General features: G+C 43.5%; 1 protein-coding gene across 12 annotated transcripts in view; it reads left to right on the forward strand.

Moving 5' to 3' along the window:
• The window catches only part of TANC2 (tetratricopeptide repeat, ankyrin repeat and coiled-coil containing 2), a 713,129-nt gene that overhangs the window by 618,784 nt on the left and 76,068 nt on the right, over positions 1–18,277 (forward strand). For all 12 annotated transcript variants that reach the window (XM_073325985.2, XM_073325984.2, XM_078850726.1 and 9 more), the window contains 3 exons: positions 2,406–2,637; positions 8,296–8,462; positions 10,561–11,168. In XM_073325985.2, coding sequence (XP_073182086.2) covers positions 2,406–2,637; positions 8,296–8,462; positions 10,561–11,168 — 1,007 coding nt within the window. The remainder of the gene's footprint in view (positions 1–2,405; positions 2,638–8,295; positions 8,463–10,560; positions 11,169–18,277) is intronic.

Consider the following 18,277-nt stretch of genomic DNA (forward strand, 5'->3'; position numbering starts at 1 on the left):
TCAGAACGAGCACATCTTTGGATGTTCTAGAGGCTGTTGCCAACCAAGGGTTCGTTATGGCAGTTCAGAGGCATTAAAGCCCAAGGCATGCCACCCTATACCAGCAGCCATGAGCAATGTTGAGTAGCGGCTTATATCACCAAGGATCCATCTGTGGCTCCTCAAAGGACTAGATCCTTTGGGATTAAGAACACTTTGCACTAGTGCAGAAGCACGGCCCATAATTGGGGCCAATGTCATTACATTATGAATAGGGGAAAAATTAGCTTTTTAAATCTCTATCTGCTTCTCTCTCCTCACCCCCATGTTCAAACACTATATATTGTTTTCTGAATTTCAGTGGGATTTCACCTCACTATATCATGTCTTTCATACAAAATGGACCCCCAAATGCATTGCAGAATAAAATAAATAGAGTTAAAATGAAGAACTATAGAAGAATGATATTGTCAATGAGATTTTAAAAGAGGTGGAAAGTGGATGGGGAAGCGTTCTATGGAAAGGCTGACCAAGATGACCGAAACTGAAAGGAAGAGGACACTTGCCTCCAAGTGGCCAGGTGTGGTGGAGAAAGAGAGAACAGCAGAGGGAACAGGGAGAGTTGTCCTCTACAGACTGAAGCAGTTTGTGACCTCAAGTGCCTAGGGCAGCTCTCACTGAAAATGCCAAGATCAGGGCAGGCTGAAAAAAAGGAGCGCAGATTCTCCCAAAACTGGTGGCTAACACTGAAGTTAGACTCACCAACCAGTCGCAAACTGTGCTCCTGACCCCCCTCCCTGGTTACCAAGTAGCTGGAAAAAAAAATCACACAGCCCCCATTCCAGTTCTCAGCCTCCCAGTTAGCACAGAGGTCCAGTAAAGTGAGAAGTTACTTAAAAACTCTGCTCACTTATACAAAATGTTCTTCTGACCCCAAAGGGCCAGCCACCTTACCAGGTCAGCATCAGTCTGGATCTCACCCAAAATACCACACTGCCAGACAATCCTATTGCATCTAAAACTAAAGGTTTATTATAAAAGAAAAGAACAAGAAGAGAATTGTTAAATGATAAAGCAATCAGATACATACAGAGACTTCAGTGTCCATATATCAGATTCTTAGCAGTATTGGTGAGTTTGTTGGCTTGAAAGTCCCTCCGGAACACACCCAAAGCTTGGATGGGCCATTCAGTCATTTGTTCAGAGCTTCAGTTTGTAGAAAACCAGAGGTAAGAAGCAGGATTGAAGGTAAATGGAGATGATGCAGCTGCCCTTTATATTCCTTTTGCCATGTGGTTTGTACTTTCTGTGTCCCAAACACAAGCTTCACAGCACATGGCGTGGAGAAACCTTAGAGTTCTCTGTCCACCAGCCTGTCCCTACATGCCTTGCTGACTCGTAAGGTGTATCCCTTGGCTCCTTTCAGTGGGTTCATTGTACAGCTGATGGGCCATCGAACAGGCTAGGCAGTGCTGATGCCAATCTGTTTGGGGGTGTCACCCATAAAAACAGCACAAGTTTGGAAATACAGATATACCATATATAACTTACAATACAAAGGTGATACCAACATATAAACAAGATTACCATACTTGGCAAATCATAACATTTTCACTGACACCTTACACGGCATATCTGGCACAATCCATTGCAATTTTATAATATTGGTATTAATAATAATATAAAGTGTCTCACAATTCTATACAGCATAACACAGTCCATGGAGGGAGGAGTTTTTAATCTGATCCTGGAACCAGTGGAAAAATGGAAAGGGGAAGGAGGATCTGGTTGCACTTCTGTTTATTTGAGAAGGTTGGCAGCAGTGAGACCAAAGAGCTGGGACTTAGGGATGCGATGGGGAAGGGGAGATTTTTCTTTAGTTAGTTCTCTGCAGGAGAACCTTTGTGAGAGAGGGTATGGAATGTAGAGTAAATCTGGCAGCCCCTTTGTTCAGGAGAATCTGTAATTTGCAGGTTTTGCAGTGCTGAAAGGTCCTCTTTTTAACATATTGCTGTATACCGTACATCCGTTTCCATGCTTAGCTTGATATTTTAAAAACACCAAATAAAATGTAAGTTTAAAAACCAATCACAGCTTATGACTGACAGGGGAGATCTGAAACAGTGGAGCACAAGTCTATCATGCAGTACTTCAGACAGATCAATTTGTTGTTGTCACTGTCTACTTTTGTGAATGGCTGCACTTTAATTCACTTGTTCCACAAGTGGCACATCTAATAATTTTTAAGGATCAGTACCTGTTTTTACCAGCTGATTCATCTGGATCAATGTCAAAGGCAGTTAACAGGGGTCCCTCTAAAGACTTGGCCTGCCGGAGTAAGTGAAATTTACAAAAAAGATGCTGCTTTAACATCTGTCTGACTGGTGTCTGATGTAGATATATTTTTGTTCTTTTCCCTTTGGTAGGTTGTCGCTTACCATTACTGCCAGGCCGATAATGCCTACACCTGTCTTGTGCCAGAGTTTGTACACAACGTGGCAGCACTGCTCTGCCGCTCACCACAGTTTGTCGCCTACAGGGAGCAGCTACTGCGGGAACCACATTTACAGAGTATGCTCAGCTTGAGATCCTGTGTTCAGGATCCCATGGCCTCCTTCCGGAGGGGAGTCCTAGAGCCCTTGGAAAATCTTCATAAAGGTACTGTGGTTAAGACTGTTTTTAACTCTTATCAGCCTGAGAATTTTTAACTTAGCTTTTCTTTGAGTGTGAGCCTCCAAACCAAGGAGCGGATGGATTCCATGTGTGAGCCCCTAGCGCACCAGGAAAATTCAAGAGTTGTAGAAGAGAAGGTAGGACTTAGGGAGGCTGAGAAAACAGACTCTTGTTTGGTTTGTAACTCCTCTTCCAACCCAGTCCTTCAGTTGTGTTTTCCAAGGTGGTGGAGTGAACACTTGACTTTGAGCACATTTGGTTTCATTCACATCCAAAATTTGGACCAAAAGATCTGAAAATGAATGCTAACAACATTTGCCTTGCACAGCTGTTCTTAGAATAGCATCTTTGCATTCATTTGTTAGGTCACTAACTTTTTCCTCCACTCAGTTACCCCTCCAAAATTCATTATTTAATCAGCTCTTGGGAATTCTCAGCCTCCAAACAAAAATGCTGACAATATACAAGTCTGTCGATGACTTATGTAATGCTGCTTTGGGGAACTGGGTAACAGACCATATCCTAATTACTGACTCCGGAGATATAGCAAAAACCCTTCAGGACATTTCCATTTTCCCACATGCAGTGTCAGCTGTACCTGCTCCTCTTTCTTTTGTATACAAGAAAGATGCAGTTAGTTTTTCTTAATAGAGTGGCTAACGGTAAAACCTTTGACCTTCATAGCCATAGACACTATTCAGGTGTGGGTAGAGTGCAGAGCTCTGTCCCTCTCAAAACCATGTTTATACAAATACTGCAATGTGTAATATTGGCTGTGGAAATTGTTCAACACGATTGTACGTTTCATCCCAATGCAATAGATGGATCAAAGTGATATAAACACCACTCCAGTCATATTTAGCAGCTTTGTTGTTCAAATAAAGTCGCTATTTTGAAGCTGAGTGTCTAGATTCTAAATACTGACTTCAGTACAGGTGCAAAGGGACTATAAAGCTGGCTCAGCTGTCCAGCTGTGGATTCCCCTGGCTTGGGGAAATCTCTGAGTGTCATCAGATCAGCATTCTCTCCACCCTTTGCAACCACCACTTTGCATTAGGGGTTTGTTGAAGATGTGGCTGGCAGGCAGAGAAGTAATCTACAGCTGTTACAATGTCACCTGGGGGGCCATTCCAGATGACGTAACTTAGAGCAGTTCTGAGGATGCTTTAAATTATGCTGGCAGCCGAACTCATCCCCATCAGGCACCTAAGATCAGGGAAAATCAAGCTGTTCTTGTGAAGCTAGGTTTTCCCTCTTGTGCCTTTCCCTGAGCATTGCTCAGCTGGATCCAGGGATCAAGACCCCAGTCTTTCAGTGTTGCTGATTAAGATTGTTGGCAAACTAATTTGTACCAAGTGTTTTATAACAAAATGAACATCATATGGAAATTGGTTGAAGAAAATATGTAATATACAAGAATTTGTTAATATGGCAACAGACCCTTTACAAGGTGCTGTTGAAGCTTTAAACAGTAATTTTATTTATGAATTTATTATCAATTTATTTATCTATTTATTATCAATTATTAATGCTGAATATTGCTGACAAACTGAGCTTCACATTTTTCAAATGTATTTATATATATGTATTTTTCAAATGTATTTATGTATATATTTGAGTAATAGAAACAACTTGTAGGGGAACCATGACCGTATTTCCTTCTCCTCCCCATCCCCCATATAAGCTTTATGAGAACCAGGAGATGTGGATGTAAAAATCAGGCTTCCATCGTATTTGCTCCAAGGTGAAAGAGTCGTAAGGGCTATTTCCTAGTGTGCCCTGTCATCCTGCTTAAAAGTTACGTGAAAAAATGTATGTAATGATTTTAATGCAAAATAAACACCTTTTCTGTACACATATGAACAGTAAATGGAGAAATACAAAAAGCTTGGGATGAAGAGATAATCGGACAATGAGATTTAATGTATAGCTATTCTGAAGGTATTTATTATAGGGGTAATGCTTTTCACCACCGTACTGTTTATTTTAAATTTAATTAAATATTTCCTTAAGTGATTAAAGGGGAAAAGAAAAAGCTAACCCGCGAACTGTAATGCCTAACTTTCATAGCACAGTCCATCTGTAGTGCTTTACAAAAGAAGGTTAACACTGTATAGATGGGGGTCGTGAGAGTATTGCAAATATAAATCAACAGCACTCCTCAGGAATAGAACCAGGTCTCCTAACTCCCAGTCCAAACCCACATTCATTAAGCAGCACTAACTTCCAGAAAGGTGCGGCTTGCAGCACACCCTAAAGGTGGCTAGACAAGGGCTCTGATGGACTTGCCAGAGAAAACAAATTCAAGATATCGGGTATGGCTACATTACAATAAAAAACCTGCAGCACCAAGTCTCAAAGCTGGGGTCAGCTGACTTGGGCTCAGGCTGTGGGGCTATAAAGTTGCAGACTGGAGCCTGAGTTCTGGGACCCTCCCCCGTCATCAGCCCTCTTGAATGTCTACACTGCAATTTTATAGCCTCTCAACTCAAGCCCCCGAGCCTGAATCAGCTGACATGGGCCAGCCATGGCCATGCCATGGGTCTTTTATTGCAGACGTTCCCGTGAGGACCCTTTACTGAGAATGCCCTGCTCTTTGCCCTGAGGGGGACACAGCAAAAGCATTGTAGTCCCTTGTAGCTGCCATGACAGAGCATATATGGAGTTCCCTCTGAAATAAACAGGTCTTTGGCCATTTAGTTTTAACTGCCATAATACAACCTTCAGATGGGTGATCAGGTGTTAAAAATAGCAAATAATCTAATTAAAAGGAGCAATAATTTTTTAACTGCTCATTAAATATAAAATACGATTTAATTTACTGCTAAGAGAAAAGAGGGTAATTTATAGGGAGCTGACGCAAGGAAAATCTCAACTGTATTAGAAATTAAATGCACCTGTTCTTTTGTGTTCTACAAAACGGTCCGTTCCCTTTGGGAGGAGAGAAAATTAAGGTGTCTTTCCATTTTCCAAGCTGATACATGAGATGTCTCACTGAAGTGGTCCCCATACAGAACTGATTCGTGTTCGTGACCCATACTTTCCGTTTATAGCCCCTGTAATAGTCACTGGATACTGTCTTGTGACATGGTTATTATTAAACTTTTGTGGCTCTGAACCAGGTTAGAAAACTGGGGCCAGGAAATAGACCTGTTTCTTGTGTTCCACCTCTATTACACCTTCTTTGCCTGCCTGTTTCTTTTTTCTACAGATTTCAGCTGTGGCAAGATGACCACAAAAATTGGTTGTCTTTAATGCAACATAGTACAAAAAGCAATCTGAGCAGTTAAAATTCTGCTGCTGTTATCTGATGTGCTGATGGTTTGAAAATGTCTTGTCCTGCAGTCAGGGTCTACTTTTGAAGAAAGAATGCAACTATCTTTTGTACGTGTACAATAGTGCACTAAATATGTCCCTGGCTAGAATTTTTTAATGTATTACTAGACAATATTGTACAGCGAAACTTGTCTTAAGCAGCCGCCAAAGGGAAAACCAACAGTTGCCTTTCTCTAAAAGGAGGTCTTTGGTGCTAGGAAGGCTGCATCTCTCTCAGAGAGAGTGAGCTGTAATGGGTGGGATTGTCAAAGCCAGATAATAGTAAGGCCCCCATTTTGAAAGTCTGTGAAATTTGGACACCTAACTTCCTCTGACCGCTGTGAACATCCCAGACAGTGGGAGTAAACAAAAATTGCGAAATTCATAGATGTGACATCCCCACTAAAAAGCGCTGAGTGGGATAGTCCTTCATGGGTGAGAGATGGAGAGAATAACTGTATGAGGCCGTGTCTACACTATGGGCACTACTGTAGTGCCGTAGTGTAGACATTTTGTACAGCAGCGGAAGGATTTTTTCCATCACTGTAGGTAGCCCATCACCCTGATGGGCAGTAGCTAGGTCAATGGAAGCATTCTTCTCTCGACCTGGCCATGTCTACAGCAGAGGTTACGTTGACATAGATATGGGGCTCAGGGCTGTGAGTTCACACCCCTGAGTGCTATAGTTATGTCAATCTAAATATTAAGTGTAGACAAGGCCTAAGTCTCCAACTTCTGATTCCATAAGTCAACTTGGCTGGTACAGAGAACCAGTTGACCCAGAAAACCCCTTGTGATGCCGCACCAGCATAGAAGCAGATTAAGGAGCTGCTCTGGGCTGCAGTGGACCCCTCCCCTCCAGACCAGACCAGGTCTGGAGGAGGGGTTAAAAAGAGGGGACTCTGCTCAGCTAGGGACAACCCGGGAAGGGAAAGGGCTGTTGTGCTTTTCAGCTCCCAGAGAGAGAGGCTGACAGCCAACAGAGCCCCTGCCCGTGCAGGAGGAGGACGTGGATCCCTTGAGCTAAGAAGGGGAATGAGACTGAGGTTTGTACTGGAGACCCAGGGAACTCTGAAGGGGACTGTGATACTGCCATGGCCCTCTGAAGTAAGAGAGGCCAATGCCCCAACTGAAGCTGCAGATAGGTTTTCCTTTCTTCCTTTTTCTTCATAACTTTTATTTAACCTTCTTTGCTGACTGTGGACAGTTTGGTTTACTTCACATGGGACCCTGAGAGGGGAAGAAACAGCAAGGAGGTCTTGGCCGGAGGATCAAGCACCAACCCACAAGAGGGATACATCCCTGCAGCACTGACTGGGATGGGTGCAATTGGACCCACACACTTGCACTCCCTACATACTCCTAAAGGGGGTTTCTGCCAAGGACAGATTTGTGACACCGCTATTTTTATTTAATGGACTGCAGTGTCAGTGAGACGTAGTTCCTCTTATTGGCATCGATTAATGCTAAACTTAAAGTTCAGCCTTCAAAATCTGCTTGAGAAATGTAACTTTATTGCATGAAAACCACACCGTTTTTCCTCAGTAATTATGTTGTTAGCAGCATGAAAAGTGCCCAGGGTCCTACGCTTAAAAATGTTCATGTACAACTGTCAGCAAACGTAATCGTCGAGATGGTCTGAGCCATAGAATTCAGATCCAAACTTCTCTGAAGTTCATGAGGCAGGGGTTTGTTCTGGACCCATCTTTACTGAACAGAGGGCAGAATTTTGAAAAGTTCATCTGACCAGCTCCTGTGCATGCAAACTGATTTGTGCTCAAACACCTGCACTGCCCGTGAACCATGGTTTGCACATGTTTATTAGTATTTGCATGCACGTTCGAAAATCTAGCCCAGCATGAGCATTAGTTGGTTAGAAAGTCTACTGTGTGCCTACACAACATCCCAATCTAGATTATCTAAAGGTGCTAGTGGCATATACTTCTATGCATACGTATTCATAGCAATTGTAAATGTTGCAACAGGTTTACATCAAGACGCTGTTGATGTTTAATGTCACCAGTGAAAGTACATGTAATAATGTTCTTGTCAAAATGTGCTGAGAGTTGCTGATTCACATTTCTCAAATATATTTGAGTTTGGGGAGAAGGTGACTTGTTTAATAGCCTTAATCGTTTTAATGAAGTGGTTGTCACAATTGTATAGATATTGTAAATCAAATACATATTTTATGCAACCTGAGAAGTACAGTTATTTTATCTCTTTTCATCTATAGCAATGTCTGATTTCAAACAATGTGGTGAGTGCTCATTGTAGCCATGCTGCTAGCCGATGGACTGAAGCTTTTTCTCTTTCATATCATCTCAGAGAGGAAGATCCCAGATGAAGACTACATCATATTAATTGATGGTTTAAATGAAGCTGAATTTCACAAGCCAGATTATGGGGACACCATAGTATCATTCTTGAGCAAAATGATCGGAAAATTCCCATCCTGGCTGAAGTTGATAGTGACGGTCAGGACAAGTCTACAGGTATACTAAGACCATGTTTCCTATTAAACACACAAACACTGGATTTTTGTCATGATGGGTTTTCTTATTGAAAATCTTAACCAGTGTCATATAGATTTAATTATTAATTTTTTTGAAGTTATATCATTTTATCTCTCCTTTGCACCAGTCTTTTTGTAATGCATTCAGATTGATTTATATCCCCTAGACTCTTTCTCTGGATACTGTTACAGGACAAGAGTCTGGTCCTGCACCCTTTACCCGTGTCAATAATCCTTGCTCAGCAACTAGTTCCATTAATTTCAGCAGGACTATTCACATGAAAGAGGACCACTCACCATCAGACTGTTTGCAAGACCAGGCCCAAAGTCTCTGAGACTGGACTATTACGAAATGGGAGCTTAGCCGTGTATTCTCTCTTAAATGAGAAGAAGCTAGGAGAAGGGATTTCATGCATAACTTCCTGCCCATCAGTATGAGAATATAACCATGATAGACTGATTCAGGGTCTGTGTGTTTATTTGGTACAGTCTGAAGGAGTCATAACATGGGTCCAAGAAGCTATTTAACTCTATTAGAACGCTTGATCTTCGGCAGTTTCTGAGGTTTTAGAGTGAATGTAGCTGACACTGTTCTAAGTGTTTTTGTCTTAGGTTATGTCAACTTCCGCTCAATTTCTGTTGCTAACATACATTATAATGCTAGTGCCTAAGGCTTTAATGAACATCCTCTTTGCTCAGAACCTGTACTGTACTTTCCTCTAGTGTAGTGGCAATAGACAAGAAAATACCAATCGATCTATTTAGCTGTAATTCTCCCAGCCAGACCCCAGAAGTAATTCACCATTATTGTAAATCAAGAACTGCAGGGACTTGCTAGCAATTCTCACTAGCAATTTTTGTATTTGTTACAGTGGCAGGTTGCACAGTCTTCCTATTTCAGTGCCACACTTTCTTACTTCCCCTTTATTTTAAGGTAGTTTAAATATTTCATTCTGGAAAAAAGGGATTTTGTAATGTTTGTTTCAATGACAGATTTTAAATTGCATTCCTGGTATTTTAAGCTCTCAGTTATTTAATTGGTCAGAGCTTTTGTAGCCCTCAATTTTTTTAAATTGTAAGATTTGATTCTCCTCTGTGCCCAAACTTTACTTTCAGGGAGCTGGTTGCAGCTCCCTGATTCTCAGTCATCCAGCACCAGTGCAAGTCAAAGCTTCAAGGGGCAGCTTTAACTTACAACACTGGCATAATATCTCTGAGACCTTATGCTAATCTAAATTCACCTCCATTTACCCACCCCACCACAACACACCTAATGTATCCCCTCATTCCCCTTGCATGGGGTGGGGTTTCCAGCAGGGGCAGCAGAATTGCCTCTCCTAGCTTTATATCGGCAGAGAGTAAAATTCTCTAGGGGAAACTTCCATCTGATTTACACTGACTTTGTGCGGCATGAGCACTGTAAACTGAACTTACCAGATCAGACATGCCAGCCCACAATATCTTGGTGATATACAGATGTGCAATCCCACACTATACACTTTCAGAAACAGCCCTTTGGCTGAGAAAAGAGAACCCACTGTTGACTCTGAGCAAATCAACGGCATATATAGTATTTCCTTATGGCATTCACTGTGCAGTAGGAAATATCTACGAATAACCTTCCATTTAATCAACTGCTGTATGATGCTGAAGACTACTGCACTCAGCACTCCTTGAGATATACTAAGCTGTCTGTTTCAATGAGAGGCCTAGAATCCTGGACCCCACCAGCTTTGGCTGCCCACAGGTGATGCCCTAATCTGGGTATCTGCATGACACAGAAGAAAGCTGATGGCAGGTCCAATAGCTGGTTGGGATGGGACTATAATTTTAAAGGGCACTGCTCTTTGTGAATACTCCAACCCCTTTCCTTGGCAAGTGTGTTAGGAAAAACTTTCCTCAGTTTTATTTCAGCTACCTAGTTTCACAAAGAAACCCACTCCAGTGCGTTTTAGATTGGACCATGTCATCTTAGGTATTTGCCCAACACCTCTCTAGGTGCTGATGGAATACAGATTGTTTATTTTTATTAATAATAAGCCCTTCCAACATGAATAATTTCTTTTCTTTTCTTCCAGGAAATAATTAAGTTGTTGCCCTTCCATAGGATTTTTTTGGATAGACTGGAAGAGAACGAAGCCATAGATCAGGACCTCCAGGCATATATCCTTCATCGAATACACAGCAGCTCTGAGATCCAGAACAACATCTCCCTTAATGGCAAAATGGACAACACTACATTTGGCAAACTCAGTTCTCACCTCAAGACCTTGAGCCAAGGGTCCTATCTATACCTAAAGCTCACTTTTGATCTCATAGAGAAGGGCTACCTGGTACTAAAGAGCTCCAGCTATAAAGTAGTCCCAGTCTCTCTCTCTGAGGTTTACCTGTTGCAGTGCAATATGAAGTTCCCAACACAGTCTTCCTTTGATCGGGTTATGCCTCTCTTGAATGTGGCCGTGGCATCTCTGCATCCATTAACGGATGAACATATATTTCAGGCCATTAATGCCGGTAGCATTGAGGGCACACTGGAATGGGATGACTTTCAGCAGAGGATGGAGAACCTCTCCATGTTTCTTATCAAGCGTAGAGACATGACACGAATGTTTGTTCATCCGTCTTTTCGAGAATGGCTTATCTGGAGAGAGGAAGGAGAAAAGACCAAGTTTCTCTGTGACCCTCGGTAAGTAATTGCAATAAAAATATCTGCAGTATTTCACTCTCGCTCATCCTAATAATCTTGCTACTGTATTTTCCACTCCATGTGTAAGCGGAGGAATAGTTCCGCTCTTGTGGGGAACTTTCCTGGCTTCTGCACTGCCGCGGTGAAGTGGGCTAGCGAAAGGATCTGAGTCCTCGCTCCCACTTCCTTTACCCAGTGGCCTCCCTGCCCTTGAGGACTCCCCTTCCACTCTCCTGTCTGGCAGAGTCCTTGTAACCCCAACAAGGCTGGGCCCAGGATTCCTGGGGGGCTCGACCCCCAACCCTGCTGTGGTCACCTAGGACAGGGGTTAGGGTGTCCCCATTCTGGGGTACTCTCTCTGCACCGGGCACTTCTCTGACCCACTGACAATTACATACAAGTTAAAGCAAATGCAAGTTATTTAATCAACAATTAATTTTAAAAAGAATAAGGAAAATGGGAAAGGTTAAAGGAAACACATCAACCCGCTCGGTGGCAGGGAACATCACAGACAGTGTCTCTGGAACGTCAGGGCAGTTCACAGTCTGCTCCTTGTAAGTCCCAGGCCCCTTCTCAGGCCCTGGCTGTGCTGCAGGGATGCTGTGGGTCGGATTGCTCTGGTGGTGGCCACAGGCTCTCAGGCTCTAAGTGGTAGGACCCTTCTGCCCTGTGTCACCCCCGCCCTGTCAGGGTTACGATCCAAGCCTGGCCTGCAGAGCCCCTTGGCTGAGGCATCTCCCTGTGCTGGGCCCGCTGCCCAGGGTCCCCCTCGGTCTCCCCAGCTGCTCACCGCACCCAGCTCCAGACTGCTCCAGCCCCAGCTCCACCACTCGGTCTCTGCACGGCTGCTGCTGCTCTGCCTCCAGCTCCCTGGGCTGCTTCTCTGGCCCCTCTGGCTCTGGTTGCTGCAGCTCTGCTCCCAGGACAGGTCTGCTCTGCAGGCTGCTTCTGTGACTCTGCTCCCAGCACTGACCGGCTTCCTGGGCTGCTTTTCTGGCCCCTCTGGCTCTGGTCGCTGCAGCTCTCCTCCCAGGGCAAGTCTGCTCGATCTGGGCTGTGCCTCTGGCTTTGGAGCTGCAGCTCTGCTCCCAGGACAGGGTCTGCTCTCTCTGGGCTGCTTTTCTGGTCCCTCTGGATCTGGCCCAGCTCTGCTCCCCAGCTTAGGTTGGGCCCCTGCTTTCTCCTTAGCTCGGCCCCACTCTGTCTGACCCAGGCAAATCCAGCTCACACGAAGACGGGACCTCCCTGGCCTCCTGACTCCCTGATTAGCCTGCCCACCCTGTCATTCAGGCTGACCTGGAGCATTGGCCTCTCCCCATTGTTCCTGGGGACTGTCAGTCTCAGGGTCCTGATTCCCCATCGACCCTTCCCCTTTTAGTACTGGGAGCTAGCCACCAAAACACCCCACTGACTGTTAGTAAGGGGGCAACAGTCCCCTTACACATGCATCTGATGAAGTGGGTTTTAGCCCATGAAAGCTTTTGCCCAAATAAATTTGTTAGTCTCAAAGGTGCCACAAGTACTCCTCCTCCTTTTTGTTGATACAGACTAACACAGCTATCACTCTGAAACCTAATAATCTTTGAATATGGATAAATACAGTACAGACTAAATGGGAGATTCTTAGTCCATCACATCTGCAAAGGCATATAATCGGTCTGGGATAGATGATAAAGAGATGAAAATCAAACAACATACGGACATATATATACAATGAGCTCGATTCAAAAGCCATTCTGTACATGGAACTCCCACTGAATGTTTTCTGAATGCAGAATCAGGCCCCATTGTGTTTTTGGAGTGTGAATTCATGTTTAAAGGACACAATGACCATCTGATAAATTATTATTGTGTTCCTGGCATAGCTGTGAACATAAGTTATATCAAGTCACTACTAGACTTTATAGTCTGTTTAAATGCACTGATAGCATGAGAATATTACTACACTATTAAAAATGTATCTTCTATCTTTCAACCTCAGATTGGGTACAGGTGTTGTCTTCATCATTTTAGTTGTACATCCCAACAGTTCTAGTTTCACTTATATTAGCCCATTCCCTGAAACAGATATATTAAAATTGGGAAAGTCATTCATATTCTGAGCCCCTCCAATGCATCTCCTTGAACCGGTAGTCGGTACATAGTGATAGTATCTGCTGAAACTGAGCATTCAGCCAAGGTGACAGCCACTCACCTCATTAAAGCAAGTTGCTGCTGTTATCAGTGCCAGGGTAAAGAATATATTTACCATCTCCGGTATGGAGCTTCTTGGTAAACAGGATTTAGTAGAAAAAATAACATACAGCTGCTCCCAGTGGAAATCCTGGCTGCTTTAGTAGATTTCTGCACAGCTCTCCTGTTATTTAACCCTTGCAATGCGTCTTCGACCTCTCCGCAGTTATCTTTATATGAGTGTTAATTATTTACGTTATAGCTTTCCTCAGAGTCATTAGATACTTCTCACCATGCAATGCTTTTCCCACCAGAGCTTTCACCAGAGTTATCTGCTATTTGCAAAGCCATTTAAATGCATGTCTCTCATTTATTTTTAATCCGAGCCTATTGTACTGAAAACATTCTCCCTAATATCCACTTGTGCTTAGCCCAGATGCTTTCTGACCATAGTAATTTTTGACTGGATGTACACAATTTCATCAACTAAGATGTGAATCTCTAATGCACTAGCTACTAATTACTTTACTGTTTTATCACAGATGAGACAAAACTGTGGGTTTAGGTGCAAGCTTTGACACTTGCTGTTGATAATTAGTCATGGCATACATTTTACATGAAAATAAAAAACATTTTCTTCCTTCTCTACCAAATACAGTAAAGTTAACCAGAGCACATCTGATGGATTAGGCATCAATTTTTTTTACACGGTGTATGTGCTGTAATAATTAGGCAAATTTGTAAAGCTGTGCAAATGTGTACAGTTCTGATTCTCAGGATTCCAAGAATGTCCTTCTCCTTAGTTTTGGTCTACATGGGTTTATGCCTTCTGAATGTGCCTTTGAGCTCCAAGTTTGAATGAACTCACAAACTCAAAGCAAAACTCAGGCAAAACTGCTGTTTCACCAGGCTCTGCACTGAAACCATGCACAGCCAGAAATTTCACATGGTTTTAGCATGAAATCATAAATCAGCCATGGTTCACTCTGAAGGTAACAAACAGTTTGGGCTGAGCTTCAGGTTTCATGCAGTTTTGTAACCTTTATGCACAGTGTGAATGTTTTGCACAGGCTTCCCAACTAACACACGTCACCTGGAGCTTTGAATCCCTGTACTGTAATGATGCTGATCATAGAATCATAGAATATCAGGGTTGGAAGGGACCCCAGAAGGTCATCTAGTGCAACCCCTGCTCGAAGCAGGACCAATTCCCAGTTAAATCATCCCAGCCAGGGCTTTGTCAAGCCTGACCTTAAAAACCTCTAAGGAAGGAGATTCTACCACCTCCCTAGGTAACGCATTCCAGTGTTTCACCACCCTCTTAGTGAAAAAGTTTTTCCTAATATCCAATCTAAACCTCCCCCACTGCAACTTGAGACCATTACTCCTCGTTCTGTCATCTGCTACCACTGAGAACAGTCTAGAGCCATCCTCTTTGGAACCCCCTTTCAGGTAGTTGAAAGCAGCTATCAAGTCCCCCCTCATTCTTCTCTTCTGCAGGCTAAACAATCCCAGCTTCCTCAGCCTCTCCTCATAACTCATGTGTTCCAGACCCCTAATCATTTTTGTTGCCCTTCGCTGGACTCTCTCCAATTTATCCACATCCTTCTTGAAGTGTGGGGCCCAAAACTGGACACAGTACTCCAGATGAGGCCAATGTCGAATAGAGGGGAACGATCACGTCCCTCGATCTGCTCGCTATGCCCCTACTTATACATCCCAAAATGCCATTGGCCTTCTTGGCAACAAGGGCACACTGCTGACTCATATCCAGCTTCTCGTCCACTGTCACCCCTAGGTCCTTTTCCGCAGAACTGCTGCCTAGCCATTCGGTCCCTAGTCTGTAGCTGTGCATTGGGTTCTTCCGTCCTAAGTGCAGGACCCTGCACTTATCCTTATTGAACCTCATCAGATTTCTTTTGGCCCAATCCTCCAATTTGTCTAGGTCCTTCTGTATCCTATCCCTCCCCTCCAGCGTATCTACCACTCCTCCCAGTTTAGTATCATCCGCAAATTTGCTGAGAGTGCAATCCACATCATCCTCCAGATCATTTATGAAGATATTGAACAAACCGGCCCCAGGACCGACCCTTGGGGCACTCCACTTGATACCGGCTGCCAACTAGACATGGAGCCATTGATCACTACCCGTTGAGCCCGACACTCTAGCCAGCTTTCTACCCACCTTATAGTGCATTCATCCAGCCCATACTTCTTTAACTTGCTGACAAGAATACTGTGGGAGACAGTGTCAAAAGCTTTGCTAAAGTCAAGAAACAATACATCCACTGCTTTCCCTTCATCCACAGAACCAGTAATCTCATCATAAAAGGCGATTAGATTCGTCAGGCATGACCTTCCCTTGGTGAATCCATGCTGGCTGTTCCTGATCACTTTCCTCTCATGCAAGTGCTTCAGGATTGATTCTTTGAGGACCTGCTCCATGATTTTTCCAGGGACTGAGGTGAGGCTGACTGGCCTGTAGTTCCCAGGATCCTCCTTCTTCCCTTTTTTAAAGATTGGCACTACATTAGCCTTTTTCCAGTCATCCGGGACTTCCCCGGTTCGCCACGAGTTTTCAAAGATAATGGCCAATGGCTCTGCAATCACAGCCGCCAATTCCTTCAGCACTCTCGGATGCAACTCATCCGGCCCCATGGACTTGTGCACGTCCAGCTTTTCTAAATAGTCCCTAACCACCTCTATCTCCACAGAGGGCTGGCCATCTCTTCCCCATTTTGTGATGCCCAGCGCAGCGGTCTGGGAGCTGACCTTGTTAGTGAAAACAGAGGCAAAAAAAGCATTGAGTACATTAGCTTTTTCCACATCCTCTGTCACTGATCATCTCAGTTATTGAACTTTCCCTGACCTTGAGTATACATGCCTGACAGGTGCAGTGTCATGAAGTTCATTCTTACTAGTATAGTTAGGGGAAACCAATTCCTCCGTTGTTCCAACGTTCCCGCACCACAGAACTTGCCATTCAGAGCTCAGACAACCTGTAAAACTGAGAGAGTCATTTCTGTGGGCTTTCAGGCATCAGTTTAGTCCCAAATTTACCATCTTAACCAGATGAAACCATAAATCGCTGTAAAAGGGGAGGAAAAAACCTTTTGTAAATATGAAATCCTAGACCAGAGCTAGCCAGGCTTCACTCACTCACAGTAATTTTTGCCAGAGGCAAAGATGAAGCACTCTGATGGACTGCAACAGAAACAATAACTAGTACTGCTTCCTGTGCCCAGAGGGCACGTCCATACCTACGGAAGGACTATTAAAAACCTCTGATGCGTTATGTGTGCTAATTGTATCATATCCTGATAGAGAGAGAAGTTGGGTGGGGTAATATGCTTTATGGGACCCACTTCTGTTGGTGAAACAGACAAGCTTTTGAGCTACACAGCACTCTTCTTCAGGTCTGAGAAAGGTACTTATAAATAAAATGCGGTACATATCAGTCATCGATAGCGCCCCGGAGAGTTAGCTATTGTGTTGTGTAAGGCTTCTTGTCCCGCTCTCAAGGTAAAGCTGATGTTGAGCTCAGAGCGTGGTAAGCCCTCATCAACAATTAAGATGAAAAATCACTATGTATTTTCACTACATTAATTGGGGCACAGCTTGCCACTGATTTGACTAATAATAGGACAAGTGTGTGAAGACTTGCTTGCATTTTGTTTGCTCATGGTGAGCTTGATTTTTTTTCCCCAGTAAAATGGGAATTGACAAGGTGTGGTAGCTATGTGAAGCACAGTTTAGTTCCCTTGTGCTGAATTTCAGAAACAAGCAGCTAAACCTAGGCTTGTTGACTTTGCAGAGAGCTACTGTAGAGATAGTGGTTGCTGAGGCTGATTCTCTCATGAGAATAGCTTTGAAACTGAAGTGTGACCATGTGAAACAGCTCTTAATTGACTTTCCCTGACAGAAGTGAACAGATTTGGAGGATGTTATGGAGGAAACTGAGATAATGGGACCTGGGTCAGCAGCACTGCAGCTGGGATGGTCTTTTTCCTTCCATTAATAAGACTGGAACATCCATTGTCCCATCCTCTCAGCAGAACAGAAAAGGAAAAACAAACAAACAAAACGGCTAAGTATCGTACTCAAATTTAACACATGCTCTTCTAGCTACATACAATTAAGCAACAAACCTCCTGCCCTCCAGATTTTTCTTTTAGCCTGTTGTGCTTCTAGCCTTCTTCTTCCCTGAATGCTCAGCGTGAGTTTTCTAACCAAAGCAAAGGCTAATTGGCATTGAAGGGAAACACTATCATTCTAGATTATCCCACAAGGGAGCCCCTCAGCGCTGACTGTTTAATAATAGGACACAAGAAAAGCTCTTGCCTGATTTTTTAACCAGCATTGTAACCAGTAATGACTTCTGCAGACCATCAGTGTAGTACTGTTAGCCAGTTGTATTATGTGATATATAATATAAAACTATATACTGGGAGACCATTTTTTAAGGTTTATGCATAAGGGGGCAAACTTATCATTGTGCATTTATCGTTCACTCTGCACTTCTGGACCTAAATGTTGCTATAATGCTAAGGCATTTTTTGCATAGACTTTTATTTTAGAACCTTTCATGCAATGATTTCAAAGCGATTCACAGACTTAGGAAGGAAGGTGTTGTTATCTCTGTTATAGATGGGGGGAAAATGAGGCACAGAGAGTTGAAGTAAGCAAAGCACTGGGAGTCAAATGTAGATCCCAGGTCTCCTTACTCCTTGTCTGCCTCTTAACCACATCAAACATGTTCAGAATCTTTCAGCTAGAGTCTCCTTTTCTCTTTGCCTGTGTTGATCTCAGCAAAGGTAAGGAAGGGACAAGGTAGGCTGGTAGCTTCCTTTGCATCCCCTTAATTCTGGCTCTGGCCCCCGGGGCTGCACTAAATTTCCCAATCTTGTCATCTCTCTCTATGGGCCATTGCTCCAGTG

Source organism: Lepidochelys kempii, chromosome 27 (assembly GCF_965140285.1).
Source record: "Lepidochelys kempii isolate rLepKem1 chromosome 27, rLepKem1.hap1, whole genome shotgun sequence".
In the NCBI taxonomy this organism is placed as follows: Eukaryota; Metazoa; Chordata; order Testudines; family Cheloniidae; genus Lepidochelys; species Lepidochelys kempii.